This window comes from Pelecanus crispus, chromosome Z (genome assembly GCF_030463565.1).
Source record: "Pelecanus crispus isolate bPelCri1 chromosome Z, bPelCri1.pri, whole genome shotgun sequence".
Taxonomy (NCBI): Eukaryota; Metazoa; Chordata; class Aves; order Pelecaniformes; family Pelecanidae; genus Pelecanus; species Pelecanus crispus.
The window spans coordinates 5,680,169-5,699,090 of NC_134676.1; the positions used below are offsets into that span (position 1 = coordinate 5,680,169).

General features: G+C 41.9%; 1 protein-coding gene across 2 annotated transcripts in view; it reads right to left on the minus strand.

Annotated features, from left to right (window-relative positions):
• LOC104032213 (SET-binding protein) overlaps positions 1–18,922 on the minus strand; it is a 244,701-nt gene that overhangs the window by 91,076 nt on the left and 134,703 nt on the right. For both annotated transcript variants that reach the window (XM_075726912.1, XM_075726911.1), the window contains exon 2: positions 7,377–7,426. In XM_075726912.1, the coding sequence (XP_075583027.1) occupies positions 7,377–7,426 (50 nt within the window). The remainder of the gene's footprint in view (positions 1–7,376; positions 7,427–18,922) is intronic.

Sequence of the window (18,922 nt, forward strand, 5' to 3'; positions counted from 1 at the left end):
CTCTCTATATCCTCCAGTGTTTTGTCCAACCTGGTGTTAAGCAATTCCAGCAACATGTCTTCAGCCCTTCCTCTGGGAGGCTATATCCCAGCATAATAAATCTCACTGCTCAGAGTCTCTTCTCTCTTCCCCTGGAATCATTTCCACCCCTAGACATACCTCAGTTCTGGATTCACCCCAACAATTCCTCCTCGTCCTTGGCACCAAAAAGAATATTTCATATTTTTTAACAATTCATTTCACTTGCCATATTCCCTGCTGCTGTGAAGTGCTGTGTCCCACTGGTACAAGAGAGTTGATTTGCTAGGAAGGGTCTTTCTACCTTGACAAGCCCAGTGAGATGCCGTTCACCCCGGAACAAGGATGGGCAGTGTTGTACCACACATGGTTCTGGAAGCATGAGCGATGCCAAATGCCATCGGCTCAACGCACTTGGGCTACCAACGTGGCACAGGGGAAGTTACTGTGATTCCTGTTGCCATTCCTCTGCAATGCCTGAGCATGGACTTGCGAGAGGCAAATATATGTGAAATATTCCTCCAGGATAACTCTGTCCTCACCAAATAGCCAAGATATGGCCCTGAACTTTAAGAGGAGGTACCAAGTCTGATACACAATCTGGACCTAAGTCTCACAGACACCTATAAAAGAGCATGAAACCAAAACATCCTGGATCTGAAGACATGAAGAACCCTGGAGTCAATTTCATGCATTGGATGTTTTTTTCTTTCTCCCCCCCCCCCCCCCCCCCCCCGCTCTTTTAAATATGGAAGAATGTATTGATTTGGTCTTTTCCGGTTTAAATTTCTCTGCTGTTTTGTATGCTGCCTCACAGTCTCAAAACATGAGCCCAAATGCAAACCCCCAAACTGTCAGAGGTCTCTGCCTCAATCCAAATGTCACACTCGTTGTTCCAAAGGGTGTTTGGGGTTTTTTTGGGTGCTGGGGGAGAAAAAAGAGCAAAAGCTAAATCTCAAATTGCTCTACAAAAAGTTTGCATATGTTGAAGTCACTGGTGCAAAGACTATTCAGTGACTGCTTTAAACATACTTCAAATTAAAAAAAAAAAATCTATTGCACTCTAGGTAAAGTATTTACTTATTACTCAATAATTATTATTTCTTTTTGTGGTTTTCCCCCTTTTGTTCTGTTTTCCACTAGACAATGCACACACTTCTGCATAGTCCCCCTTTAAGGATTTCTCTCAAGGATACGTGCATATCTATTTTCTGCAACCAGACAGAAAAACCTTCTGAAATCAGTGCAGATTCATCACCCACCCTGCGCACGACCTTATCAGCAGTTGCGATGGGTGGCCCCCGTGGAATACTATGGAAAGGGCAAAGCTGGAAAATGTGTTCTTTAAAGTGCCAGAGACTTTAGTTCAGTGTGCAGCACTTGTAATTTCTGCTGCTGCAGACTGCTCAGCTTGTTATGGATATCTGAGAATTTGGGTTTTCCCTGGCTAGAGGTCATGAGATTTATTACAGTAAATTTTTTTTTTCCCTTTTTTTTTCCTCCTGGAGTAGGTAAGGCATAATTGAGGGTGCCAGATACCTGCATGTATAATATCTCCAGAGATGAAGAGAGAAGAGAAATAAAGCTTCCTGGCACTCCTTTCCCTACATGCAACGTATTTTGCATTTACTCTTACTGATGAAGGGAATATTTAAAGAGAAGCCAGTGCTGTGCACAAAGGCTAGGCTTCGGTACAAGAGGTATGATAAAAAAATTGACCTAAATTCTTCCTGCCCCATTCCAGGGACACATTTAGGACTCAGGTGGATGGACTGCAACAGTAGGTATTAAAAATCAAGTTTTTAGTCTCATCAACATACATGTTCCCATCTGGTGGCATCTCCTTGTAAATACATCCAGAACAGGCAATTGTTTCTATTGGCTTGCATGCCCTTCTCCATCAGGAATCATGGATGTACATTTTGTAAAAATACTACTTCAGTGAGTAAAAACAGTGTGTTTGTGTGTTTACATGTGGCAGGGGTGTATAAACTGATGAATAAACAAATAACAAAATTTTATTACATGTGTTTTCTATCATGGGCTTCTGAATGACATTCACCACATCATTCACACAAAGCAAAAAGACCTTGTTGGTATCTAAAGTCTATCTTCATTAAAGTAGGAGTCATTATTCTGCCTACTACAGCTGGAAATTTGTGGAAATCACTACTACTCAGTGATTTGCCCAAGGTCTCCTCATATTCCTTCATCTATGTCAGTAGAAGGATTTAGGTAAAAACCTAAACTTTTGCCAGTGCCTGTGAAGGTTCCCATGACCAAGGTCCCAAGTCCATGCTCCCAAGGCATTTTACAACCTAGATGAACATGACTTCAAATGAATGAATGTCTGGCTGAAGTGCAAACAAACTGATCCTTTGCTGTATGAGGCCGTGCATGCCATCAAAAGTGACCATGAGTATCACAGGTGCAACTGGAATCCCCATTTGCCAAAGGAGGACAAACATGGGTCTGTGTTTCAGCACAGCAGGCACCCTTTTGCAGCCAGTCAGCTGGGATTCGGGGAACTCTCAGACACAGGACTATGATTTCTACGCTGTAAACCCATAAGTGAATGTTTTTTAAGACCTTTAGCTTTGGGGTGATATTAAAATGGATTATCCATGCATCTACGGTCACAGCACATCTTCAATGCTCTACCTGCCCCTCTGTGTGCATGCATCACTGTGTGAGTGTGTTGGTGGATATTTAATTTTAAAGAAGGGCTTTTTTTCCCACAGAAAGAAACCCCAGACTGTGAGGAAGATCCCCAGTCATCCACCCTTGAGGTAATTACACCCGGAAGAGCTATCAGGTCTATCCACTTCTCACCAAGTAAAAGACACGGTCACAGGCAAGAAGTGACCTCGTGTTTCTGCTGCTCAAACTCCCAGCAACCCACAGCAACTTAAATTAGAACATGTGCAATATAATTAGATTTCCTTCCCTTGCAGACTTGTCGTGCTTCTCCTGTCTGAAAAGGAGGGGACACTTCAGACAGAGGCTACAGCTCAGCAGGGCTGTCTGCTGCTCACCAGGGTTTTGCTTTGAGCGAGATAGGAAAAAGGCTGCAATTAAAGCAAAGCCTTTGTGCTTTCAGCTCCTGCCCTCCAGAAACAGAGTTTTTAGTTAGGAACCACAGGAAGTAAATTCTAGAGTTGGAGGTAAAATAAGAAATTCAGGTCAGGATTCAAATCCAAGTTTCCTCCACATGACTGAGCTGTTTGTTACCAAGGCTGTAGCTGGGAGATACCTGGTCAGGTATGAGATCAGGTTTGGAATGACACGTATTAAAATACTGCAGGAATTGGCCCTCCAGCCCCATCTGCAGAAAAGCTTGTTACAGCTAATTAATCGGAGCAGAGTAATCGCAGAGATCGGCTCTGGCCACAGAACTCTGACCAACACCTGGTTTAGGAGCCTGGATTCCCTCTACAGTCCATGAGGCCTCCAGAGAGGACGTCAGAACATGCTAACTCACGCTGCTGACTATATAGGGCACCTGAGCAGCTAATTCAGGCACCTAAATTAGACATCTAAAGGGAGGCAGGATGAATATAGCCCAATTTACGTCAGTGTCCTGTAATACACATTTAACCCCTTTCCTGCTGCTCCGTATCAGACTCAAAAGGGCTGAACTGTGCCTTTACAAAAGTCTTTCGGTAACATTTCCTGACCAATAAAATGGACAGAGGCCCAACCTGTTCCTGACAAACTTTCAAGATTTCCACCTTTTTTTTTTTTTTTTTTTCATGGAGATCCTTGAAGTCCTTTGAAAACACATTTTGAATACAGTAAATTGTGATCTACTTGGGGGTTGCCTAATGTCATCCCTCCTGCCTGGAACAGAGAATTTTTCATTCCTCACCATTAGGCTATAACATCACAAAGTCTTAATTTGGATTGTTCTTGAATGAAAGACTTCTCTTTCCTTTTCGAGGTAAAACATGGAAGAGCAAAGAGATAAACTCGGATGCACCACAGTCTCTTTCTTCACTGTTCCCAGGCAAATAAAAGTATTTTGAAAACAAAAACAAAGAGCAAACTTATGCAAGCAATTCAAATTTAAACCCAGTCTTTTTTTGTAAGTTAACAGAGGTTAACATTTCCTTGTACTCCCTAAAACTGCTGCATTTTACAAATGGGCATTTGAAAACAGAGAAAAATCTATTATCAGGATTCAAGCTGGTCATGCTGTTCAGATGACCACACTTTTAGCTTCTTGTTCAAACTTTTATTCACTCTTTTGAGGTTTGCTCATCAGTAAAATCTTGAGTTATGGATATTCTGTAAACCGCAGGGTACAGCAGCTGACCACAGGAAGAATGCAACCGAGCCAGCTGCCCGCTGCTTGCTGCCCACAGAGCAGCACCATCACCTGCCTCTGGGCATCCTTTGCTCCTGCTTCTTCTGCAGTTTTTTTCCAAAAAGAGCACCTCTGCTCCATTTGTGGTGCTTCCAGAGAGGCTTCATCCCTTCACCACACCTTTAATGAGCAACGCATTACTCAACCCTCTCAGCCAAGTGCAGACAACGGCTGTGAAACTAGAAAGGCTTTCTTCTGCTGTGATTAAATGTGGTTTGAGGTAGGCATACTCTGCTCTAGCTGGGTTTTTGACTCTCGGTCACTGTTCACCAGGCTTACGGGTTCAGCAGAGGGGAAAAAAGAACATATCAGTATGAAGAGTGCTAGGGAGAGAGCACTGTCTGATGTTAGACATTTAACCTGAGCGTGGGGAGAAGGACTCTTGCCACCCACATGGTCAGTGGATTTTGACCACATTGATGCTAGACTAAGACTTGGCCCTTACTTGGGCACCCTTTGGAGGACTCATCTCCTCTCTTCTTTCTTTCAATTACCAATTTATCATTACTGTCACCTCTAGCTATTTTACCTGGAAAACACGCAGAACTGTGGAAGTAAGCATGGTCTAACTGATCTAGGAGTTTGGAGATCGTTGTTGTGTTCTTCTATCTGTCACTGACTTCAGCATTCCCTGCTCTTTGATACATCGAGGAACAGTCTTCTGCAGTGTGTTTATTGGGCAAAACTGAGCCACAAATTTGGCAGAGGCTTCTAACTACTAGTATTATATAAATCATTATTTTGGTAAAGAAGATGTTTCAGACTTTTTTTCCCAATTCTAGGGGAGGCCCTGCTGAAGTGAGGGCATCTGCACTATTTCCTCAAAGGAACACAGGCGGAAAAGCATTCATTTAAAAGAAAACACAGCGGATGAAACTCATTAAGTTTTGACCGTCTCAGCTCATCACCTTCTCCGAAGGCCCTGTCCCATCACAAAACACACAACTTAATGAGAACCCCTTTCCAAGAAAACAAGGAGAGAGGGTCACCTAGTTTAAGCTCCGGTGATCTGATTTCCACTCCCGCTAGGACAGCAACACCAGGAACCGGATGAGATATCTTTCCCCCACTGGCACGTGGGTTTGTCTGGCACCAGCACCCCTGATCAGTAAACAAGCTGCAAAGTTTAGCTGAAGTGCGTGCTATGCCTACTTGTTTGTTGGGCAAGCAGCAAGAGCTAATGCAACAGTGCTTTTTGTTAGTGAACTGAAAAAAAGAGTTAAATTTCTAGTTTCCAACCAATACATCCTGATAGGGAAGAAATGAAGTTTGGCCCTTTCAGGAGAGCAAGGCTTAATGCAGGAGTTAGTGAGGGAGCCTGAGAGGCATCAAAGCAACACAAAATCCCTTCTGAAGCACACAAGATGGGTCATAGGTGCCTGTTTAAATTTTCTGCCCATGCTACAGTAACATGGGCAGCAAACAAATCCAGGCTGCTGTCTAACAATCTTGTCTCAGAACCAGAGACGGTGTGGGGAAAATAACTGCAAAGCTATGGTGTAACTCAAATGAAAACATGAAGGTTACTAGGGATACGAAGAGACTCATGAAGTAATTAAATAACCAACGGACACACACCCCCACACACAGAGCCCTCATTTACTCAAAACCCTGACAGTTGTTTATTGAGAAGTAGGTGTTGACGGTTCACTTGTCTTGGATGGATTTCTCCTGTAATAAACACCAGTGCTTTCAAAATGCCTGATCCCATTTTCTTGTAAAAGAAAAATTAAAGAAAAAAAATTTTAAAAAAACACAGACACTATATACAGAGCGAGTATCATTACTGCTGTGTGCCGTGGAGAGGGGACTCCATGTATGGGAAAGATTGAGCTGCAAGAGTGTTTTGGAAAATTAAGAGTTATTTCGCAATAGGCCATGACATCTCCCTTGGAGAAAACTTGCCCAGATTCTGCAGATTATTTTGCAGATGGAAAAGGGACAAAGTCTGCTTGCGATATACTCTCAGATAAAGTCAAATTTGACTTGATCTAGAAACTTTCCCTCCCCTGGGGGCCAACACTGAGCATTGAAAGCACCTATCCTTCTTTAAGCTAATCTTTATAATCAAGTGCAGGTGTAATCGATAACATCAGTGTAGTCTCTGTTGTAAACCAGAGTCCACTGAATGCCAAAATGCTGAGCAAAATTCCCCTTCTCAGTCCCGGCGCTGTGCTATCAACAGCTGAAGGGACGGCTGGCTTTTCACAACACGAATAGGAGGAAAGGGATGAAATGAAAGGAAATTCAGGCTTAATATTAGAACCTGCTGACAGCGAGATGTATTAAGTTATAGGGCAGCCTACAAATGCAACAGAAAACCCATTTTTTGAACACGCAGGACTAGAAAAAAATAATAGGGAATGGAGAAAATGCTACAGGGAACAATTGTGCAATGATAGGAAGAGATGTATCAAGGTGATCTATCTACATCTTTCCCATTCTTCTCTTCCATGTTTCTGCAGTAATCCCAGAGTTTCTGCCATTTGCAGAATGTTATTGCACATAATCAAACCAAGACTACTCTGATACAGGTCTGAGAAATCTCTGAGGGTCATAAGGGGCAAAACCAAGGATATGTAACATTGAGCAAGGGTGGATTTCAGTAACTCCACTGAGCTGCTGGACCAGCACTTCAATGTGCGTATAAGCCCACATTTACAAGTCTCTAACAGAGGTGAGCACCTTATAAGCATCCCACTCCTGACTTTCCTTGCATTGGAGATGTAGGCTCATTAATCCAGGGCATGGTCTATGTTTACATTATCAAAACCTGTAGCAAAAATCAATCTTGGATAGCACAAGACTTGTTAGCAATGCTCCAGACTCCTGTGATTCTTCTCTCCTTATTCTTTTACTTGTCTTCAAGTACTTTTAAAACCACTCCTATCCAGACATCATTTTCAGGAGACATACATTAGCAAACCCATCTGAAGATACTTCTTTTGAAGGTATCATTAAAACCTTACACACAGTAAAATTTAGTTTTTGCACTGGGTCTGAAACCATTTCGCCAAGATGCTGCTAGGTTTGCTACACTCCCTGACTTACCAGTCAAAGCAATCAAGCAAATAACCCATCTCACACACATGTTTAAACAGGCCTTACACACTTGCTGCGTGCATTCTCCAGGGGACCTTTAGATGCTGTTTTGTACACAGTGCAGCATGGGCTTTCAGTGGTGTGAAATAAAAAGGTTAGTGCCACAGCAAAACTTCCAAACACAGAAAATACGGCTCAGGATGCATAAATAATTAAACAGTGTGCATTTAAAACATGAGCCATTAAAAACAGCCTTTCTGGGGGGGGAAAAAAAAAAAAAAGAAACTGTAGGATGCAAGTTAATCTTTTGTAAGGCAAACCTTGAGGCAGTTGCTCCTTCACGGACACTTCACAGTCATCTGTTTCCTTTTGAACCAAGCATTCGTAAAAAAAGCCTTTTGACAATCCCACTAGGATGCTCATCCTCTGTGTTCAGAGAGATTTATAAAGATCACAAGGCAGGATTGTGAATATAATGATCCCAGGGATTAGCCTTTCTTCCGAGTATGGTAGGGCAGTCCTTTGGACCTATCTGAAATCAGAGAGGGGGCTCTTGACTGTGAGCCAGCGTGTGGCTTTCTTCTCACTACCACTGTCCCTTCCCCACCTTCTCTCATGTGCTTGCAATACTTTAAATACTTAAAAGTTTAAAGCAGTCATATGTTAGCTGTCACCCTCCCCATCAAGGGAAAATGAAGGAATCTCCATTAAGAGTCAGTGAACTGTTGCTCCCAGTCAGAGTCAGATCTACTACTGGGAAGTGCTGTTAAAATATTGGTAAAAGAGCATATTTAACCTACTGGAAAATCAAGCCCAAAGGATAAGGAAAAGCTTATTCAGAGGAAAGAAGGGTTTGTGATTAAGACACTGGATAGGTATTTAGAAGATCTCTTATTTCCTCTTACTCTCTTTGACTTTAAGCAAGGAACTTGATTGTTACCAGCCAAAACACCAGAAGAGGTCAGCTCCTATTTAGGCATTTAAGAGGGGATTTAATAGGAGCTGGGCTCACTCCCTAGTCAAGATGCCTGATTTAGGAACATGGTCGGCAGTCACCGAGAAGCATTTCTGTGGTCAGTAAGAGAGAAAAAAAGGCACTTCCATAGGGTGATTAGGCCAATGGAAAATCTAGCTTGTGCTCTAGAGGACCATGAGCTACAGCTGGAGTCTAAGGATAAAAGCAGTGCTCTCAGAAGATGATGAGACTTTGCAAAATGTTATCCCAAATGTTGCAGCCTTCTGTCTGAAAAGGAGAGAAATAATAATCCTTCCCCTCTCTTGCTGCATACCCCTGTTTTGGCTTTAGTCTATAAGCTCTGAGGAGCAGGACCTGTCTCTCACAGTGCCTACCACAACAGGCATCTGGTTTAGTTCAGGTCTTCTCAGACTATCTGAATACAGACACACACATTTAACTGCCTGCTTTAACCCTTTGCACCTAAGGACTAAAGGAAAGGGCAACAACATCATAAAAGTAGTTGAAATAGTATCACTCAGAGAAGAAGAGCAAACTAGCATGCATGAGGAACTGTGTACTACCTGTCAATATTTCCCCAATTTTTTATGCCTGTGAACTTTTAAGTAATCACATTGGTTTGTATAAGCTATGTAAAAAGTATATGTAATAAATGGCACAAAAGCTTGTAATAAAAACAGCACACTAGCAAAGACAAGAACCTGAAAGATCTCATGACTTGATGAGTTTGTGAGCGTGACCTCGATTCAGTCCATTTGTGCAAACAGATTAATGGTACAGACTTTAATTACATGGTCACATACTGCTCTTTTCTGCAGGGCCCCTGCTTCACCGAGTGCCTGTGAGAGGTTTTCATTCCTGTAACTTTATAGCACATTAATCACGGGCGATGAGGCCATGAATCAGTTATGCAAGTCATCCCAAATACATACTGATGAAATCTGTAAACCACCACCCAGCACCCTTATTCTGATTATCCACCTGTGTTACAGATGAACTATTTTTGGATTGTTTTAAACAGCTCTGAGGACTTTTAGTGGCTTTTCAGTAGCACAGGGATACCTGACCCACCATCCCATGTGCCTCGGTTACCATGTGGTCATTTATGAAGGGCTCAGTAAAGGAAAAATGTGATGGTCCAATATCTCAGTGGTGACCTATGGCAACCTTCTGCATGGAAAAAAAGTACCATAGTATCTTTAGACACAGGTTGTATCAAACAATGAAATGTAGATAACCCTTTATGTGGTGTTACAAAGCCCCTAACTTTGTGATCCGTTTAAAAAAAGCTCTGTGACAGTTTAATATATTTTAAAAAATTTCATTTGTACAAGGCAGAATGTTGCTCATTGCAATTTTACATCCGTGTGTGTACAAACAAGATGGTCAAGATTTGGAGGGTATTTTTTTTTTTAATTTTTTATGTTTGGTGGTGGGTAGGTAAAAGGAGATCTTTCTAGGAACAGCAGATGAAGTAATAAAAAGGTAAAGGCAAGCAGATTCACTGTATTTCATTCCTATTCATCATACAGAGACATGCACACAGGTTGTTGCAACTATTGGTGTCCTCCTTTCTTGTTAGTGGCTTGAAATCCACCACTCACTGAGTCATAAATATTACATTTAGAAGGACCTTTCAGGCCAGTCAAGCCACACTCTTGCAATAGGTACAATGGTCCCTACTGAATATTCACCAGCATAATTCAGTTTTGCCATCAGAAGGGTCATTTGACTTCTAATTACCATGGAAATAATGCAACAGACCACTAGTACTTCACCACAGCACATATTAATTTCCAGTATACTCCAGTATACACACACACACATATATTGCACTTGCCTATTTAGTTCACTAAAATATGACCAGCCGTGAGTACGTTGTCCAATAAACCCCACTGCTGACCTAAAGTCTCAAACAAGAAACCTCTTCCTGTGTTTTAAAGTCTAATTTGAAAATGCATAAAGAGCTAAGAGCAGCTTTTCTTTGAAGAGTACTGCTAGTTAAAAGAATTTGATTTTAAAAATTCTGGTTTACTCGGATTTTAGAAGGGGAGGAAATAAGAAACCATGGCTTTGAAGTAATTCATCTCAGAAAGAAATTAGATCAGAGTTCATATTTTACAGTGATTTACATCTTGTGCAACCCCATTACATTTAATGGGACTACTGAAGGTCTGTGTCAACATGGAATGTGACTCTTCAGGCTTAAGTGCCGTGATTCATGGACTGGGTTACAGTGGTCACTGGTTTTAGGATAAGACTTTATCTCCTGGGACTACTGATAGAGACTTTAGTTTTATTTCTTTGGGGTTTTGTTTTCCCTTTGTTTGCTTCTTTAGGAATATTCAAGGGGATTAGCCAGTCTGTCAGATGCCCATATTTCATGTCTTTCGCTGTCACAACTATTCTAAAGGGAGTATGTGGACTCCTGGCATGTATACTGTCATGGTTTTTGATGGCACACCACTTTATTATTGATAATATAGAATATGTAGCACTCAGAAGGGAGCAGTACTGCCTGCAAGTGAAAACTAAAGGCCAAGGCCAAGAGAGGCAGTAATTTATAAATACATCTGGTGATACTCCCCCTCTTAACTTCTATTTGCTTTCTTGCTTTTCCTTTTTTTTTCATCCTACAAGGACCTGAAGTGAGTATATGTGGGCTTATACATTTTTGTTTCCTGTAAAGATTTATAATATTAAATTACTATCGTGGATGAACCAGAGTTGCTATGCAGTTCTTGACATTGTTGAAACAACAGACTGCATGCATATATTTGAGATACTAATGAATGAAATGTTTTGGTGCCTTTTGCCATCTCTCAGGAGGGTTGTAATGGTATAATGAATATTTAACATTTCTATTCTATCTTTATTAGATTTTGTAGCACCTTATAAACTACAAGAAGCACTTACTGCTTTGTCCCATATATGCTTTTCCTGGCCGGGACTGTAAACTGCTAGAATCCATTCAGAAAAGGGGAAAATACTCTAGCAAAATTACTTCAGATTACCGAACTGCCCTGAAATATATGCATAATTCTGTGGGATATTTTGTAACTGCAGTTTCTAAGGAGGACTGCAAGCACATTTCTCACCTGAAATGCAGTACGCAAGGCCCACTCCTACCCAGGAGTTTCCATTCAAAAGGGGGAAAAAAAAAAATCTATAAAGTCACTTGTGTTTTGTGCTGAAACTAATACATGCAGGAAATGGACATTTAACTCTCCCACTACTTTATTTTGTAAGGGCTGCTGAATTTACAAGGGAATATGCCAAAGGAAACTACACTATAGTCACGCCGGTGCAGAAGCGTTTTCTACTTGTTACTATCCTGGCAGCTGCTGGAAGTGCCATGTCCTTTCTCTAGGTGCAGCGACTACGTGGGAGTGGGATGAAATCTAATCTGGGAAATTCTAAATTAAGGCATGCCTACACTTTGCACTTAGCCTAGGCTCTTAAATTTGTTTTTGTCCAGCTACGACTGCTGTCACGCAAATTGTTATTTCATAAAAGCTTATTTGTACTTTGAGCCTGCAACTCCTCTCCCAGAAGAGGATATACGTACAAACATTACCTTTTTGTGCACCACTGCAGAAGACTGTGGGTATGCCCTTTCAAGTGGTACCTGAGTGAACCTTTCACAACAGAAGTAAGGTACTACAGGTGTTATGGAATTATTACTGTATTTCTCTGCCAAATTGGACACCAGCTCATTAAAATCAGGGCAAAAAGAACCCCCAAACCAAACGGAGGCTTGAAGTATTACTGTGTACCATTTCAAATGGCAAGTGGGTGCTTTAGATCGTGTTGCAGCATTTATCCACCGCCTTCCTAAATACACGTGAAAAGATCTTCAAGGCTTGGTTTGAATCTCCTGCCCGCTGACAGGGTGTAGGACCAGAGCCTGCTACTCTGCAGTTTGCTTCACTTGTCCTTTACTAATGGTTTACCTTTCTCCCTCCTGATCCCTCCCAGCGTGAGCGCAGAAACCCCAGCAGCTAGGTGACCTTTGCAGAGGCAAGCAGGGGGAAGAGAGGAGAAGAGAGTTTAGAGGTGGGTTTGATCTACTCCGCAAACACTGACCACGCCGCAAAACAAACAGCTGCAAGAAAAGACAAAGAAGGTCTGAGAACGGAAACCAATATATTCTGAAAGCTGGGAGTGGTTAAACGCGATGAAGAGCCACAGCAGCTGACGGGGAGGGAGCTGGGAGTGGGAGGAGGGAACGCTCTGTCACATGCATTTGGTATATTATCATTTTTCAATACTCACATTAAGAACAACCAAACCACAAAGTTTCATAACTTGTCATTTAGCTTAAGGGAGGAAGAAGAAGGAAAAAAAAAAAAAAAAAAAAAAGACGGTTAAAAGAGGAATAATAAAAACATCTCTGAACCACAGAGAACTGCAAGGTGACCTTCAAACAAAATCTGGGGTGAGCAACCCACTTCTTGTCTTCAGATGTCATTTGTTTCCGAGCTCGCTCTTTGCAAAAGAAGGACAAAAGACAGTTTCTCGAGTCGGCTGCAGGAAGATGAACAGAACAAGGACTTTCTGTTTGTACTTCTGTGTTCCTCTTTTTAAAATAATAACAGTGAATGGTATGATCAGAAGTGACTGCCTGGGGGACTTTTTCTTTCAGTTTTTAGTGCACTTCTCTCCCCGCTGAGTGAAGGATCCATGCAAAGAAGTGGAGGGTTTGCACTGAAGGGACTGCACAGGGGAAAGAGCCAAATTGATTGCACACCCATCAGTTTGCACACAAGCACTGCCAAGTGCCTGGAGTACACAATCCGAAAAAGAGAACAGCACATTGTGTTCTCTTGAACTGCTTTAACTTCTCACTATTTTAGGCACTCCTTGTAATAATTGCTCACATTTGAGATACAAGTCTGATTTTTCACTTAACCTTCCCTCGCTTTTCTATCGCAGTTTTAGTTCATAGATTGCAGGAACCTCAGGAGTGTCAAGTTCTTTGATGGCATTTAGGTGAGGAAATGGAGGTGCAGAAAGATGATGTCATTTGATCAATGTCACCCGTCCCGTCAGGGGATAATCCTGCAATCTCGTTCAGACCTCCCAGATTCCAGGCCCTTCTTTTGCAAATTGCTATCACTTCAAAATACGTATGCGTAATAAGATATAAACTGTCACATCTCAGGATATAAGCCAAACACTGAGCAGGGGCAGTGGATAAGAAGCTATTTTTCTTATGAGCAAATTATAACTACTATTATTGTCTACTGTGTGGTTTCTTGCATGCTCCTTTGAAGCATCTGCTGTTGGGTACAGTCAGTAATTGGAAGCTTGTAGTAAGACAATAATAAGACTTTGACTGGTGTAACAGTTCCTGTGTTCCAGTGTTTAATAAATCTCAAGAGTTAAAAAACAACTCATTTACTCAATATTAGTATCTAGGAAGCTTTCCTGAGTGAATGAAGGCCAGCTTTTGTTGAATTCAAGCTTTCATCAGCAATAACAGTAAAGGGTTTAGAGCCTTATATCCTCATTATAAATGTTAACTTTCCAAATATGAACCCATTCATTTAGCGATGAAAGAAAGTCTTTCTTGTTTCTCTGCCACTGCTCCCAGCTCTGCCCTCCAGGTGCAGCAGAGGCTCTGGATATAAAGCACTCAGCTAAGAATTATGAGACAGTGTTAAGCACCTCAAGGAGTATGGAAGATGTTCTGCATCTCCCAAGACGGGGTTGGCACCTCACAGGATATATGCACCACCACGGGATAAAAGCTGTTGTTATCTCTTAGTAAATATTTCCCACAGTACGGTAGCAATGATGCACCTGAGACAGAAAAGCGGTTAACAAAGAGAAAGCATCTCAAGCCATAAAGAAGTCTGAGTGGTGGTGTGTGTCTCCATGAGGATGTTGGTATCTCCATGATATCAAATTCTTGAACTAGTCCTTGAAGAGTTTCTGCGTGCTCACACACTTTTGCATCCTCAAGCCAGCTAATGAAGCTCTAATAATTTTTCCAATTTTCCCTTTTGGTGGGAGAAGGCTACAACCTCAATGACTAAAAATGAGAATGATCCCAGTCTAAAACCGAACAAAATTAAAAGACTTTTCAGGAGAAAAAGAAAAAAAAGAGAGATTTTAGGGTGAAAAATATAAAGAGGTTTCTGCACTTCTTACAATCTATTAGACTTAGTGAGCTCTGGGGAAAAACAAATGTCACTTCAGAGCCAAGGTTTCACAGGTCACCCTAAAAGCTTCAGCTGTTTATTTCTGGAGACACCCCTTAGGCATTTTCTGTGCCTGCGCTGCAAGTGAAGCTCCTGTTGACATCAGCAGGAGTGTGTTACGCAGGAGAGAAAACTGCATTAAAAGGCCTCTGCTTAATGAGACGGTGAATTTTTACAAGGCGAAAGCATGTGTAAGCTCCAAAAGTGCAAAGTTTCCTCTGTATCAACAGTTCAGGTCAGTGTACAGTGATTTTCCCCTAGGCAACCTTTTCACAGAAAACTCTGACACAGCAAGATTTGTGCCTCCAAGGGAAGCAGCAGGTTAACACTCACCTCAACCACCATATTACCATGGGCACCCTGGGAGGAGCTGCTACAGACAGAAAATTCACCACTGGCTGAGGCAACGCGCATACCATCATGTCAGCAACAGCTGGATGTGGCAAGAGTATCATGTCCCCCATAATTGGAGAGGATCAGATTTCTCTGCAGCAGCGAGTGGGAACCGAAGAATGGCTAAACACCCTGTGGTACAGTATCACGGGAGCCTGCAAATTGCATAGGCGAAGAATCAAAAAGAGCCGCGTAGTAATGACAATCCCATTCCTTCCCGTGCCATCTGGTTGCACCATTACTGCTCCACATATCAGGCTGCGCATGCATAGTGCTATAGGCAACATATTGCTATCTTCAGGATCAGTGGTGCAGAGACCCAATCTGGGCATGGCGTCTGCAATGACACATGTTTACACAGCCCCTCTACTTCACAGAGCTTCCGAAATTTAAATTTTTCCAAACCTGTGAGATACGCCAGAATTGCTCTGCCATTGCTTAGGTGGATGGCAGCAGCTGTTGGACGCTCAGGAGCAACTATCCAGGAAGATAACGGACCCAGAGAAGGTAGCCTGATAACAGGCAACTGGCAGGGACCGAGACTTGCTGTATGGCCATACTCAACTTCTCTGCAATTATATAAAGAGTGATAAACTCACTCTGCCTTGGGAATCCTCTTTCTACTCACCAATGCACTACGAAGCTTCCCAGCTAGTATGTGGTCCAAGGTCAACCGACACCCCCAATCCAAGCCATCTTGCAGTGGGGACATGATTGGGGTATCTAGGACACATCTCCCTCCCTGTGGTCCGTAGAAAGACAACGACAGACTTTCTTGTGCTGAGGAAGCTGCCAGAGGCACCCACGCCTTCCCTGGACGAGGGAGGGCATTTAAGGTGGTTAAGCCTCTACGTTAAACACCACAGTTGCTCACCTCAGATGTGGGCTGAGCATTGCTCTAAGTGGCTCGGAGCACACCTCTAGCGTGATGACAGGCTCATCATCTTGAGCGACAGGGCTAGACTCGAGGAATTTGGATACGCTACACAGGAGTCCGCTATTAACAGGATACGTAAGAGGCACAGGTCTAAACCAACACCAAGTGATGAAGTGAAATTGGAGCAGCGCCAGGAAGACTACAGGACAGGAAGAAATGAAAGATGAAAGTGTTTTTAACACTGTCTCCACATGCTCAACAAGGATTTTCTCAAGAGCCTTTGCTTTATAAATGCTCTGTGATGTATAGCATTTTTTCCAGATCTGCCCTTCATCTGACCATTGCTTACACAGAAAGAATCAAATTGCTATGGCAGTCGGATTAATCATTTCAAAATGGCTCATTTCTGCTGTTATTCTTAAGATGCAAGGCATGGTATTTCCACCAAAACCTGTGAGATTGCTGGGACTGCATACCACAGTAACTCAGAACAGGATTTGGTGACCTTTACCCACATCCGTGACCCTAAAGAAATGAGAGTGATGTTCTCAGGTCCTCCTTTCAAAACACAGAATGCTTCACCAACATGGGAATAAGAGTCAAGCAGTAACTGACTCATAATTGATGCAAAGCAAGTACTGCCACGAAACAGGTCTCTGCCCTATAAATTAAGGGCTGCTGTTCCACAACTCATAGGTGTCCCGCAGAGGGATGTGTCTTTCCTTGGGCATCTAAAACCGCGATGCCCGAATATGAACGAGTCACCGTAGGCTTCCTTGCTAGTCAATGGAGAGGAACAGGTACCCCAGAGAACAATTGGCGTCACACTAAAACAGGCATATAAGGCACATCAGATGGATTGCTCCCTGGAGATGCCTATTTCTTACTGTTGACTAAAAAGGGAGCCCAGGGTGACCAGTTCAGCCTTAGGCATCTAACTTTAGACATCTAAAGTTGTGTGAAATGAATCACACCCGTAGAGGGATTAGTAGATCATCTATCTTTTATATGTCATAAAGCTTTAATTTTTACCCAGTTACTCTTTTGTTGAGCCCCATAACTTTTGTCTAAAACGTTTCCTCCAAAGAGGCCTTCAATCTTGAAGACATCAAAAAATGAAGAATTCATCACTTCCCCTGGCCCCTTGTTTTAATGATTAACCACTATCACTGTGAAAAACACTGCTGGTTCCAATTCACCCTTGGCTAATACTGCGTTTCCCCCCACTATTTTGAAGAGGTTGCTGTATTTCCTCTCTGGAAGCTCTGATACAGTTTCAGATCACTAGGTCTGAAGGCCAAGTGGTCCAGCCTTTCTTCCCTTTCAAAAATAAAGATCTTTGTACAAACTTAACAGAAAACCTGCCTCATTTTTATGTTGAACTATGGTATTCTTTAATATGACTGATGTCTTTTCATACCCCATCTTCCCAGGAATCTGAAAGAATGCTGCAAATATTAAGAAATCATGTCTCAGCGTCTCTTTAAATAAATATTGTTACGCATCTGTTGGGAACAGAGAAACTAAAGGGCAGAGAGGACAAGTAACTGACTCGGCTCTAGAGCAGAGATGGGAGCAGATCTTCTCTTTCCTGATTTATAACAATGTCTTTTAAGCACTGGATTTCAATTAGCACTCTGCCACCTTTAGTCACACCTTGTTTCTTTTCTACTTCAATGGGACATACATGGGTTGGAGAGGACAAATTTTATCTTCAGTGCTTGGTTTCCAATAACCAAGGAGTACCTTTTTGTTCTCTTGACACCTACTCCAAAAGAAAAGGTTTCCAGTCTCTGACCTGGGCTCCGTGGTATTACAATATAAGTGTTGCAATACTCCACAAGTTGCAATCATCATCTGAGGTGGCCTTCACTTATTTTAACCTCTACATCAGTAACCACACCAAATCTCAAACAAATCTTTGCATTTGATGAAATGGGCATTTGCAGATAGAAACTGGGCAGTGAGGAGGGCAGTTACCTGAATCACTACCAAAAATGCAAAAGGCTATGTGAATACTGAATGTGTTAGAAATAGCCCTTTGAGACAAGTGTCTGTGTTCTCTTTATTCGATTGCTATTATTTATATTATCAGAGATGAGGAGTCTATTGCACCTTGCACTGCACAATCAAATAACAGAATTGATATGCCAGGTTTCTATTTTCATAGGGCTCCATCTACTACAGCCAAAGTGAAAGAATATCCTTGAAAATGTCTCCATACAAAAACCCCCCACGGCTATATATAGATGCTAGATGGAGTTAGTCATATCATGCAGATAACTTGTTTCTATGATCAGCTTCCAGATACACCACCTAATAACAACAGGGTTCCTGCCAATTTTACGCCTTTCAAACTATTTCATAATGGACATGAACAGGAGACATCCTTAAGTATAAGCATCTTTCCTGGTCTTAGGTTCTGTTATCTTTATTTTACAGTACTCTCTTTGTATTTATTGCAACCATGTGCTTGGTTTGTCCTACTTCAAACTGAATACTTGCCCTGAAGAAAGAACTCAGCAACTTTAACGCATCATGTTAAAACTATGCATGTCTGGAGCAGAATATGCTGTTATAAATGGTCCCCACTCACAGTTCGGATGATACAGTGACCTACGAACTCTGTGATCAGAGTCAGCATAAGAAGATATTGTTGTATGTTCACGCGCACACAAACACACTCTTCCAAATACTACTACTATTCCTACCACTGCTGCTAATTACTATTACTATTATTATTACATTTTTCCATATATATTCTTTAGCACATTTAGCTTTTGAGGAGCTGGCTTAAATGGATGGTGAAATTGTTGAGCACCTGCAAGACAGAGCTGGAACCTCATTGGGTTTCCTTTTATACCAACCATGTCAGTGCCCGCCCATCAAACCTTGTGCAAATTACTTTTTCCAAACTGTCCAACCAAAACGTAGATTTAGAAATGTCCACATACCTTCCCAGAGTGTTTAGCGTGCTTTAGATGAAGGTCATAATAAAAGTACTGGTTTTATTATTCCACAGTTTCAGCAGATGGTCTGAACTA